At 48.4% G+C, this 12,500-nt stretch overlaps 1 protein-coding gene across 1 annotated transcript in view; it reads right to left on the reverse strand.

Annotated features, from left to right (window-relative positions):
* The window catches only part of RASL12 (RAS like family 12), a 99,116-nt gene that overhangs the window by 46,068 nt on the left and 40,548 nt on the right, over positions 1–12,500 (reverse strand). Inside the window, exon 4 of the mRNA XM_073618341.1 lies at positions 824–927. Within this exon, the coding sequence (XP_073474442.1) occupies positions 824–927 (104 nt within the window). The remainder of the gene's footprint in view (positions 1–823; positions 928–12,500) is intronic.

Consider the following 12,500-nt stretch of genomic DNA (forward strand, 5'->3'; position numbering starts at 1 on the left):
TATTATAGAAAAAAGTAAAAAATATTGCGTTTTTTTTTTTTTTTTTCAAAATTGACGCTTGTTTCGTTTGTAGCACAAAAAATAAAAACCTGCAGAGGTGATCAAATACCACCAAAAGAAAGCTCTATTTGTGGGAAAAAAAGGACGTCAATTTTGTTTTGGGTACAACGTCGCACGACCGCGCAATTGTCAGTTAAAGCGACGCAGCGCCGAATCGCAAAAAGTGCTCTGGTCAAGAAGGGGGTAAAATCTTCCGGGGCTGAAGCGGTTAAGAGATGAGCGAGTATTGAGGAGTCTAATGAGGCGCGGGACAGATCTAGCCATGGGGAAGGGTTTGCAGTAGGTAGGATATATGTGGGGCTCGGGGAGAGGATCATATATGGTGTATGCAAGGTGATTTTTTTCGGAGATAGCTTGGTGAAAGCGAGAGATAGAGAGTGGGTAAGGGATAAGAAGAGGGGAGAGAGAAAAAAAAAAAAAAGGGGGGGGGGCTAATTGTGTGTAGCTCCGTTAGGAGTTTATATGTATAGTGGAGAAGGGCGGCCCTTAGGGGACAGGGATTGCAGGTGAAGAGTTTAAACAATGAAGGGGGTGTATTTCAGGTTCTGGAGATCAGGTTATAATGTGGGGTAACTCTGTTATTTAAGTAGTTAGAGTGTTTAGGCGCGAGAATTCCGAGGTCGATTGGAAGTGCGTCCAGCATACCCATCTGGTCCCAAATTTTGAAGGAGCGTCACATGCAATGTGGATTAATTCTTCCATTTCAGCAACTTTTTTAATTCTATTAAACCATTCCTTGATTGAGGGGGAGGGCATCTTTTACCTGCGTCAGTCCCTCGGCTCTTTTATTCACTGGATCGGCTGTGTCCATGATTCGTACAAGAACCGGCTGCTGGTCTACCACTTCTTCTGAGGTGTATGTGTCCTCTGTAACATAAAGAATGACATAGAACGTGATGTAAGAACTTTGCTGCCCAGGTGTAATGTTTTGAACTACTACTTACTACTTTCAGTGGTACTATGGTTTAGAAGTTCCAGTTGGCTTTCATTTCTGTCTTGTCTTCAATAAGGAGATGGTCTGACCCATTGTGGTTCCAGCACCATCCACTCATCTCTTTATAGAAGGACATCCTGACAGAACTTCCATTCCTTCCCCTTCATTATTGCTGACTCCAGGCCTGTTGGAGAGATTCTATCCACTTCCTCACACAAAGTGAGAGTTGACCTCTCCAAGACTGGAATAAGAATAAAAATTTCTTAAGCTTCCCCATCTATCCAGAACTAGAATATGGCGCTGCTGTTTCCCTTTCTTTTGTGCATCTCTCTCTCTACTGAGGATTTCTGCTATCCAATGGTATCTTAGATCACAGTATGTAGGACCTAAAGAGGAACTTCACTCGCTCCTCCAATTGTTTTTTGCACCAGTTACCCGTTTTTCCAGAGTTGTCCCTGATAAGATTCTCACCTGCCCCACGAATCCAGCTTACCTTGCTGTAAATTGCCACTATTGCCTCGTTTCCATTGAGCGGATCGGTTCGGGTCGGTACAGTTTGGAAGGCCTAGAATGGTCCGGCCTATTCAGGTGAGCGTTTCCACTGCAAGTCGGACCACCAGGGGCCATACATAGGTTTAATAAAAATGCCTAGCATGGCGTCACACGTCCGCCAATCAGTGGAATGTATTGCAGCTCCGCCCTAACCGAACCGTACCATTTTCTATGGCCCCCACATCTGAAGCAGGACCCAGAATGGTGCGGTTCGGTTGTATGGGCCGCTTTCATAATGGAAACACTCAAAATAGCGTACCGTACCGTACCGATCCGCTCAAGGCATTAGTGTCCCCACTCCAGCAGGGCCGTCTTAATAGCACCATGGGCCCCTGGGCAAAGTAATGCTCTGGGACCCCTAGAATGGAGACAGTGCAAGTAAACAGACATCAAGTAGGTAGGAGGCAGACAAGCGGAGCTTCCCCTTTTGGGTGGAGCTCCGCATTAATTACATGAACAATCATTCTGTACAGCAAAGAAACAGTGGGAAAATACTACATACATAAAGTAACAAAGCTGGTCTGTGCATATAATATATCTGCTAGATTGATGCCTCCCCAGCACTATGGCCCCTCTACACCCCAGATATCCCCCCAGCATTCTGACCCCTCTACACCCCAGATATCCCCCCAGCACTCTGACCCCTCTACATCCCAGATATCCCCCCAGCACTCTGACCCCTCTACACCCCAGATATCCCCCCAGCACTCTGACCCCTCTACATCCCAGATATCCCCCCAGCACTCTGACCCCTCTACACCCCAGATATCCCCCCAGCACTCTGACCCCTCTACACCCCAGATATCCCTCCAGCACTCTGACCCATCTACATCCCAGATATCCCCCCAGCACTCTGACCCCTCTACACCCTAGATATCCCCCCAGCACTCTGACCCCTCTACACCCCAGATACCACCCCAGCACTCTGACCCCTCTACACCCCAGATATCCCCCCAGCACTCTGACCCCTCTACATCCCAGATATCCCCCCAGCACTCTGACCCCTCTACACCCCAGATATCCCCCCCAGCACTCTGACCCCTCTACACCCTAGATATCCCCCCAGCACTCTGACCCCTCTACACCCCAGATATCCCCCCAGCACTCTGACCCCTCTACACCCCAGATATCCCCCCAGCACTCTGACCCCTCTACATCCCAGATATCCCCCCAGCACTCTGACCCCTCTACACCCCAGATATCCCCCCCCCAGCACTCTGACCCCTCTACACCCTAGATATCCCCCCAGCACTCTGACCCCTCTACATCCCAGATATCCCCCCCAGCACTCTGACCCCTCTACACCCCAGATATCCCCCAGCACTCTGACCCCTCTACACCCCAGATATCCCCCCCAGCACTCTGACCCCTCTACACCCCAGATACCCCCCAGCACTCTGACCCCTCTACCCCCTAGATATTCCCCCCAGCACTGTTACCATATACCATAAGATACCCCTTGTAGTGTGACCCCACTACATCCCTGATACCCCCTACACTGTGGCCTCTCTACATCCCTGATACCTCTAGCACTATAGCCACCCAAGATACCCCAAGCATTGTTTTCCCCCTATAGACCCCAGATCCCCCCTCAGCATTGTTTCCCCCCATATACCCTTGATATCCCCCAGCACCATTATTCCATCCATGTAGTACCCCCTTTTCCAGTGGAGATACAGTGCATGTAAACTTTTGGCTCTGTGCCCACCTCCAGCACTGCACTCACCTATGCCAACCAAGCAGGCAGAAGGAGGGGTGGAGGAGGGAGCATCCCTCCGGGCATTCCAAGCCTTTTCGGTGCAAACAGTGCTGGACAGCTGGGCTCATCATGACACCATCCACAATGCCACTTCCGCAGGTGGGCTCTCAGTGCTGCCGACTCATCAGCTCCTACCCCGCAGCCTTCGAGTCCCGAGCATTCAAGCTGCATGGGGCGGGGTCAGAGCATCACTGGCGCTCCGGCCCTGCCCTTCCCTGCTGGCTGTGAAATAATAGGTAGCGTTCTGCACAGCACGGCGCACCGCTGCCAGCCTGCCTCCCCTGTGTATCCATCACTCTCAGTGCCATCATGGGGCCACCAATTTCGGGGCAGCGTGGGCTCAAGGACCAGCTGCTTTGGGGAAAGTGCAGGGGCCCCCCCATGCAGCTGGGGCCCCTGGGCAGTGCCCAGATGTGCCCTCTCATTAAGACAGCCCTGCACTCCAGGAGCCTCCTGGGATATGTGACATGAGAATCCCGGGAGGCTGAGAGAGCAGAGACACATCATTCTTGAGTAGGCAAGTATGGCGGCTGTTAGGGGATGAGGCCAGCCAAAAAGTGTAGAATTTGTACAGGCAGCTATCAGTGCACTGGGAGGGGGGGGGGGGGGGGTGAAGGTCCATCTTAAGTAACTCGGATACTCCAGGCTGGACCTGTAGAGTTTTATTCCCAACCTTGTTAGAGGGGAGGGGGAGACAATTGGAGAGAGACCTCCCTATATCTCATCTGCCTATCTCATTTTTCCTTGGTTCAACTCATGCCATTGTGTTGTAAGAGGGAAAGTGTAGTTAATCAAAATATAGATGTAGAGTGAAGACCATAGTAAAAACATGGCTGCCAAAAAATGTGTTCATATTTATACCCTTTTACTCATTGTTCCTTCCCCTCAATTCTCCCCATACATTCATTCATCGAATAGTGTGTGGATCTAAATGGGTTGTTTCCAATAGGATGAATTTTTTTAAAGCAGGGAAGTCTTTGCAAAGCTCTTGTTAATAATGTTACAAATATTTCACATTTTTCATCACTTTTAAAAGATATACAGAATAAGGGCAGCAAAATGTGGACTGTGTAGTTTTGACAACCCAACGTTGTATTCCTTGTGGAGAGAACTAACACCTGGAAATGCTGATTATCACATCTGGATTTCGCAACTTGTTGGCCAATTTTAATGATTACCAAACTACAAACTACACTGCATTGTGTTATGTTATAGGAAGAAATGCATGGTCAGACCTTGGACCAGTGGCTGCCCATCCATACGGGGCGCAGGGGCGCCGCCCCCCTAATCGATGCACCCGACCCCCTAATCTACATGCAGGGCGCCATATGCATGTATTCCAATGGGTTTTTTTTTTTTAGAAGCACGTGATTAGAGCCTGAGGCTCTAATTGGCTTAAAAAAAAAGGGTGGGCTCGGGGGGAAGTGCACTGCGCCCCAAGCCCACGCAGTTGTGTGACAATAGCAAATTAATATTCGCTATGGTCTTCCCAAATCTCCTCGCGGCCAATCCGGAAGCGGGTTCTGAGACCCGTCACCCGATTTGGCTGAGAGGAGAAGCGATTCTATTGGCCGCCGAGGAGAAGGAGGGAGGAGACGCAGGGGAAGCTGCCGAAGCAGAGGAGGAGGGGATGCAGGGTAAAGCCGCCACCCGCCGCCCGGAGGAAACGCTGTCCACGACCTAGATGGGGTAAGTGTGTGGCTGGTGACCGACCGGGGGGTGCCTGTGACCCGATCATCAGTCGCCACTGCCTTGGACCAGAGCTCCCAACTGTCCCTCATTTGGACGGACTGTCCTTCTTAAACCAAATCCCTCTGTCCCTCGTGCTTATTCAGTTGTCCCTCTTTTTGGTCTGATGTGTACATCTAGCGAAGGTGTTAGGCTGCTGTAAACTTTTTATCCCACCTCTATATGACTCCATTTGTTATTTTGAAAAGCCAATATAAAGGAAACATAGAGGTCAGAAAAGCACTTGTGTGGTTTAGTCAATCATTTTCTGCATATTAATTCATGTGGTCCATGTAAGCTGGGACATGGCAGGGACATGTCATTTGCCTTCATACTGTGCATTAAAGGTTTCCCTCCTTATCATTTCAGAAAATTGGGAGGTATGGTTTTACTGTCCATGGCCTGTGATTAATTAGAAAGTACAATATATTGTCAAAAGTATTGGGACACCTGCCTTTAGACGCACATGAACTTTAACGGCATCCCAGTCTTTAGTCCGTAGGGTTCAATATTGAGTTGGTCCACCCTTTGCAGCTATAACAGGTTCAACTCTTCTGGGAAGGCTGTCCACAAGGTTTAGGAGTGTGTCTATGGGAATGTTTGACCATTCTTCCAGAAGTGGATTTGTCAGGTCAGGCACTGATGTTGGATGAGAAGGCCTGGCATGCCCAGCTGAAGGGGAGGAAGAGAGAGCCAGGCTATGCGTGGCAAGTGACACACTGAATCTAGCAGCAGGCGAGGGTGGCAAGTGACACACTGCATCTGATGGCAAGTGACACGCTGCATCTGATGGCAGGTGATGGTGGCAAGTGACAAGCTGCATTTGATGGCAAGTGACACGCTGCATCTGATGGCAGGTGATGGTGGCAAGTGACAAGCTGCATTTGATGGCAAGTGACACGCTGCATCTGATGGCAGGTGATGGTGGCGAGTGACAAGCTGCATCTGGTGGCAGGCGACGGTGGCAAGTGACAAGCTGCATCTGAAGGCAGGTGACGGTGGCAAGTGACAAGCTGCATCTGGTGGCAGGCGACGGTGGCAAGTGACAAGCTGCATCTGAAGGCAGGTGACGGTGGCAAGTGACAAGCTGCATCTGAAGGCAAGGGACAGTGGTAAGTGACACGCTGCATCTGGTGGCAGGCGACGGTGGCAAGTGATAAGCTGCACCTGGTGGCAGGCGACGGTGGCAAGTGACAAGCTGCATCTGGTGGCAGGCGACGGTGGCAAGTGACAAGCTGCATCTGAAGGCAGGTGACGGTGGCAAGTGACAAGCTGCATCTGAAGGCAAGGGACAGTGGTAAGTGACACGCTGCATCTGGTGGCAGGCGACGGTGGCAAGTGATAAGCTGCACCTGGTGGCAGGCAACGGTGGCAAGTGACACACTGCATCTGATGGCAGGCGACGGTGGCAAGTGACACGCTGCATCCGATGGCAGGCGACGGTGACAAGTGACATGCTGCATCTGGTGGCAGGGGACGGTGGCATGGTGCATCTGGTGGCAAGTAACAAGCTCAGGGTTCCCACTAATTCTGCATTATGGTGAGCTGAACTATTTCATTATATATTACAATGTAAAGTAATAGAAATAATGTGATTCAATCATCCTGACACCATATCAAATATGGTGTCGGGATGATTTAAGTGCTAACACGTCCTTTGGAAGGATTATTTCATTTTCCTTGATCGGTGTTAGAAATGTTGAAGGAGCCAACATGAGCTGCAGACTTTTACTGCATTCAAGTTCTTTATTTCTTGTTTTCAAATCCCTACATTGATATGTAGTAGAGCTGTGATTAGTTAATACGGGTAAAATTCAGGATGTGGTTGGCATGCTTGCAGTTTAGGCTTACTGAGAGAACTGTAAACTCAAAAGTTTAGAATTACCGGTGATAAGCAGTTGAGCATTATCCTCAGGTGTTGTGCCATTGACTCGTTGCCATAAAAACATTTGTAAAGGGGAGGAGTTAGTAAGATGACCACGACCACGTGGGGGGCGCCAGAAATATTTCTGCACCCAGACGTCTATGACTCTAGGATCGGCCTTGGTCTACAAAAACTGTAGCTGCTGGCTTTTACCACTTCAGCCCCGGACCATTTGGCTGACAAAAGACCAGAGCACTTTTTTGCGATTTGGCACTGCGTCACTTTAACTGACAATTGCGCAGTCGTGCGACCTGGCTCCCAAACAAATTTGACGTCCTTTTTTCTCCACAAATAGATCTTTTTTTTGGTGGTATTTGATCACCTCTGCGCTTTATTTTTTGCGCTATAAACAAAAAAATAGCAACAATTTTGAAAAAAATGCTATAATAAATATCCCCAAAAAATATGTAAAAAACATTTTTTTTCCCTCAGTTTAGGCTGATATGTATTCTTCTACATATTTTTTGGTAAAAAAAAAAAATCGCAATAAGCGTTTATTGATTGGTTTGCGCAAAAGTTATAGCGTCTACAAAATAGGGGGTAGTTTTATGGCATTATTATTAATTTTTTTTTTTACTAGTTATGGCGGCGATCTGCGATTTTTATCGTGAATGCGACATTATGGTGGACACATTGGACATTTTTGACACTATTTTGGGACCATTGTCATTTATACAGCTATCGATGCTATAAAAATGCATTGATTACTTTGTAAATGACACTGGCAGTGAAGGGGTTAACCACTAGGGGCGGGGAAGGGGTTAGGTGTGTCCTAGGGAGTGATTCTAATGCCCCGTACACACGATAGGACATTCTGACAACAAAATCCTGGATTTATTTCTCAAATAAATCCGACAACAAAAGTCCGATGGAGCCTACACACGGTCGGAATTTCCGACAACAAGCTCACATCGAACATTTGTTGTCGTAAATTCCGGCCGTGTGTATGCGGCATAACTGTTATGCCAGGTACACACAACCGGTTTTGCCGTCGGAATAAACTCTGAAGGTTTCTCCGACGGAACTCTGACGGAATTCCATTCAAGTGGTCTTGCCTACACACGGTCAACCCAAAGTCCGACTGTCCAGAACGCGGTGACGTACAACACTTACAACGGGACTAGAAAAAGGAAGTTCAATAGCCAGTAGCCAATAGCTTCCGTCTCGTACTTGCTTCAGAGCATGCGTTGTTTTTGGTCCATCGGAACAGCATACAGAGGATCGTTTTCCCTGATAGGAATTGGTTCCGTTGGAAATATTTAGAACATGTTCTATTTCTAGGTCCGTCAGAATTTTCGGAAAAAAAAGGTCTGATGAGGCCCACACACGATTGGAATAGACGATGAAAAGCTTCCGTCTGACTTTTTCTGTCGGACATTCCGCTCGTGTGTACGCGGCTTTAGACTCTGATGAGAGGGAGCAGACGATCAGTGTTGTGTCACTAGGCAGAACAGGGAGATGCCTTGTTTACAAAGGCATCCCCCCCGTTCTGCCGTTCTGAGACCCAATCGCGGGACACCGGCGGACACCGAGTCCACGTCTCCCGCGGGCAGGGTCACGGAGACCGCGGCGGGTGGGCGCGCGCCTGCTAGGGGGCAGAATCAAAGCAACTTATATATATGTTGCTTTGCCTGCCCGTGCCATTCTGCCGACGTAAATGTGCGCGAGGCAGTCGCCAAGCGGTTAAACAAAAAAACGACCGGAGCTCCGCTTTAAGTGTATACATGACAGCTCTGAAATATAAGAGCAGACTGCCATCTCAACTCACGATGGTAACAGTGGGGTTGATCTACTAAAAGGCAAATAGACTGTGCACTTTGCAAGTGCTGTTGCTCCAGAGCTTAGTATAGCAGGGTAAAAACTCTGCTGACTTCCATCATCCAATCACGTGCAAGCAAAAATGCTTTTTTTTTTTTTTTTTTTAATTCTTGCATGTGATTGGATAGTCTGTGCAACGTGAACCTTCACTTCATTTACTAAGCTCTGGAGCAACTGCACTTGCAAAGTGCGCCCACTGTGTTCTGCCAATGATTTCTCGGTAATTATCTCTTTTCGTAGAGCCAGAACAAAAATGAGTAACTAATGTGGAATGAACAAATATTTGTACAGGGGTGATGGACAGATCTGGCTAATTAGGTGTTATATCTGGAAAAGGGTTTATCACAAAGTCAGTTCTGAAGATTGAAAACAACACTGAGCTACGAAGTCTACAGATACCTGCTAGGGTCCCCGGCATTGGAAAGCTCGTTTTAGTGTAAAGAGATTTGCAGGTCATAGCCCGTAACTGAAACTCACCAACTGCTGACGTTGTCCATCTAGACAAAATTGCTATAAAAGAAATGCCTTAGCATCCATAGTGGAACTATAGAGAGCCCTAGACCCAAAGGGCTTGGTGCAAACTCATAGTGATATATACGTGTGCAACCTTCTGCTCACTCCAACTTTTCTGGCCTACTGAGGACCAGGGGGTCATCAAAAGCAAAGATGCCCACAGCAACATATTGCTAATTATCACAGTTATAATGGCTCTGCTGCCTGTACGTTGTCAAGTGGCCATTGGTAGCAATTCCTGGTGGGATCTCCTGTTGGAGTTTTTTTTGTGCCAATGTACTTTTTTTTGTGCCCCCCCCCCCCCAAAAAAAATGACACCTGACAAATGGAACTGCTCTAATATCTACATTTTAGCTGTAATAGAGTATTGTACTGTGTTACTCATCGATTAATGCAAAAACCCTTTATTGGAGAGGTTAAAAGTTATTAAAGCTCAATTCTTGAAAAAGTTAAAGTCCTCCCTTGGACTTTACAGTACAGATCAGGAGGTGGCGGCTGGCGGCCACTTTCGTGGGCTACATGACAAGGCCTGGTGGGCCATATTCGGCCCGCGGGCATTGTTTTTTGCCACCTCTGCTTTAGAACCTTTCATCACCTCACCGAAGCCTATTTGCACTAACTCATTATGCATGTATTACAGAATTCAAGAAACGTGCCCTATTGTGGAGCAAGTGGTGTCCTCTGGCGGCATTTTAAGAGGGGCGGCAGTGACAAGTTGTACCCGTTCAGTCACCTGTGTCGGCTGCCTCCCGAGATCTGCCTGTGGGACTGTCACTGCTGTGAAAGGCTGCATCCAACGAGTGTGCAGTCCGTGCTGACATTGAGACAGTATCACACTGACTGAGCCGATATTGACTCTTGTCAGATCCGCTGAGTGTGTGACACTGTCATGTAATATAACTGAATGCAGAGAGAGACCAGCTGTCAAAATTCAGCGTTGATGTCGGGGATGGGCGGGACCCAGCAACTATCAAACACCAGCCAATGGGATGGGGTCTGGGCAGGCCGCTACGTATATGTGGCCCCACCCCTTTCTTAAGCAGCCCAATCATTGGCTGGTGTTTGATAGCTGCCGGTCCCGCCCACCCCCGACATCACCGCTGAATTTTGACAGCTGGTCTCTCTCTGCATTCAGTTACATTACATGACAGTGTCATGGACAGTTTCAATAAGCGTCAATATCGGCTCAGTGTGAAACTCCCTCTCCTCTGTTAGTGCCAATCAGTGCCACCTGCCAATGCCTATCCGTGCCACCTGCCAGTGCCAATCTGTGCCAATCAGTGCCACCTGTCAGTGCCAGTCAGTGCCACCTGTCAGTGCCAATCAGTGTTTCCAATCAGTGCCACCTGCCAGTACCAATCAGTGCCACCTGCCAGTGCCAATTAGTGCCGCCTAATATCAGTGCCAACCAATGCCACCTATCAGTGCCAAACAGTATTTCCAATCAGTGCCAATCAATGCCCCCAATCAGTGCCAATCAGTGCCCATCAATGCCACCTATCAGTGCCGCCTATCAGTGCCCATCAGTGCTGCCAATCAATGCCCATGAGTGCCACCTATCAGCGCCCATCAGCACTGACTATCAGTGCTGCCTAACAATGCCCATCAGTGTTGCCAATTAGTGCCCATCAGTATTGCCAATCAGTGCCACTAAATGCTGCCAATCAGTGCTGCCTATCAGTGCCAATCAGTGCTGCCTATCAGTGCCGATCAGTGCTGCCTATTAGTGCCAATCAATGCAGCCTATCAGTGCCATTAGTGCTGCCAATCAGTGCCAATCAGGGCCCATCAGTGCTTTCTATTAGTGCCAATCAGTGCCACCTATCAGTGCCAGTCATTGCTGCCTGTCAGTGCTGCCAATCAGTGCCAATCAGTGCACTGAGTGCAGGGATGGGGCGATGAACTCAGCAGCCAGTCACATTGTCCATGGGGGGCCGGCCTGGTCGGGCACAACTAAAATCTGTTGATGTTTAATAATTCCACATGCCAATCTTTAGTATAATAGATCATCACCACACTACTATTTACAATAAAACTACTGGAGGTAAAATAAAAAAATTGTCAGTAAAAGCACTGCCACTAAGCACTGTTATGTGTTCCCAAACCACAAAAAACAGTGCAGAGCTAACTTACTGATCAATAGCGTAACAATAATGGTGGAATCCTCTAATGTATGGAAATCTCAATAGGCTTCAACATTACGACAATACCGGTCTCTGATACATAACTTCACATATAATACACATCAAACTGAAAATAAGGCATTCTATATAAAATTAAACTTAGCAGGGATGGTGAAAACCCCTCCTATAGATATTGGCTATAAAAAAATGTCTTCATCAGTTTAGGCCAATATGTATTCTGCTACATATTTTTAGTTATAAAAAAATCACAATAAGCGTATATTGATTGGTTTGCATAAAAGTTATACAAAATAGGGAATAGCTTTATGGCATCTTTAATCAGATTTTCTGATGAATTTAATTTTAGTTATCATGATATAAAATAAAGAATGTGGGGGCCTTATGGTGGGCGTGATTTTTTTTGGGGGGGGCAGCATTTCATTCTTGGGCCCAGGCAGCACAATGTCTTAGGCCGGCCCTGCTCTGCAGCCTTCAGTGGTGTCTCCAGCCTTCAGTGGTGTCTCCAGTGTCCCCAGCCTTCAGTGTCTCCAGCTTTCAGCGGTGTCTCCAAACTTCAGTGGTGTCTCCAGCCTTCAGTGGTGTCTCCAACCTTCAGTGGTGTCTCCAGCCTTCAGTGGTGTCCCCAGCCTTCAGTGGTGTCCCCAGCCTTCAGTGGTGTCTCCAGCCTTCAGTGGTGTCTCCAACCTTCAGTGGTGTCTCCAGCCTTCAGTGGTGTCTCCAACCTTCAGTGGTGTCTCAAGCCTTCAGTGGTGTCTCCAACCTTCAGTGGTGTCGCCAGCCTTCAGTGGTGTCTCCAGCCTTCAGCGGTGTCCCCAGCCTTCAGTGGTGTCCCCAGCCTTCAGTGGTGTCTCCAGCCTTCAGTGGTGTCTCAAGCCTTCAGTGGTGTCCCCAGCCTTCAGTGGTGTCTCCAACCTTTAGTGGTGTCCCAGCCTTTAGTGGTGTCCCAGCCTTCAGTGGTGCCCGCAGCCTTCAGTGGTGTCTCCAACCTTCAGCGGTGTCGCCAGCCTTCAGTGGTGTCTCCAGCCTTCAGCGGTGTCTCCAGCCTTCAGTGGTGTCTCCAACCTTCAG

The sequence above is a fragment of the Aquarana catesbeiana genome, linkage group LG03, assembly GCF_042186555.1.
Source record: "Aquarana catesbeiana isolate 2022-GZ linkage group LG03, ASM4218655v1, whole genome shotgun sequence".
Lineage (NCBI taxonomy): Eukaryota > Metazoa > Chordata > Amphibia > Anura > Ranidae > Aquarana > Aquarana catesbeiana.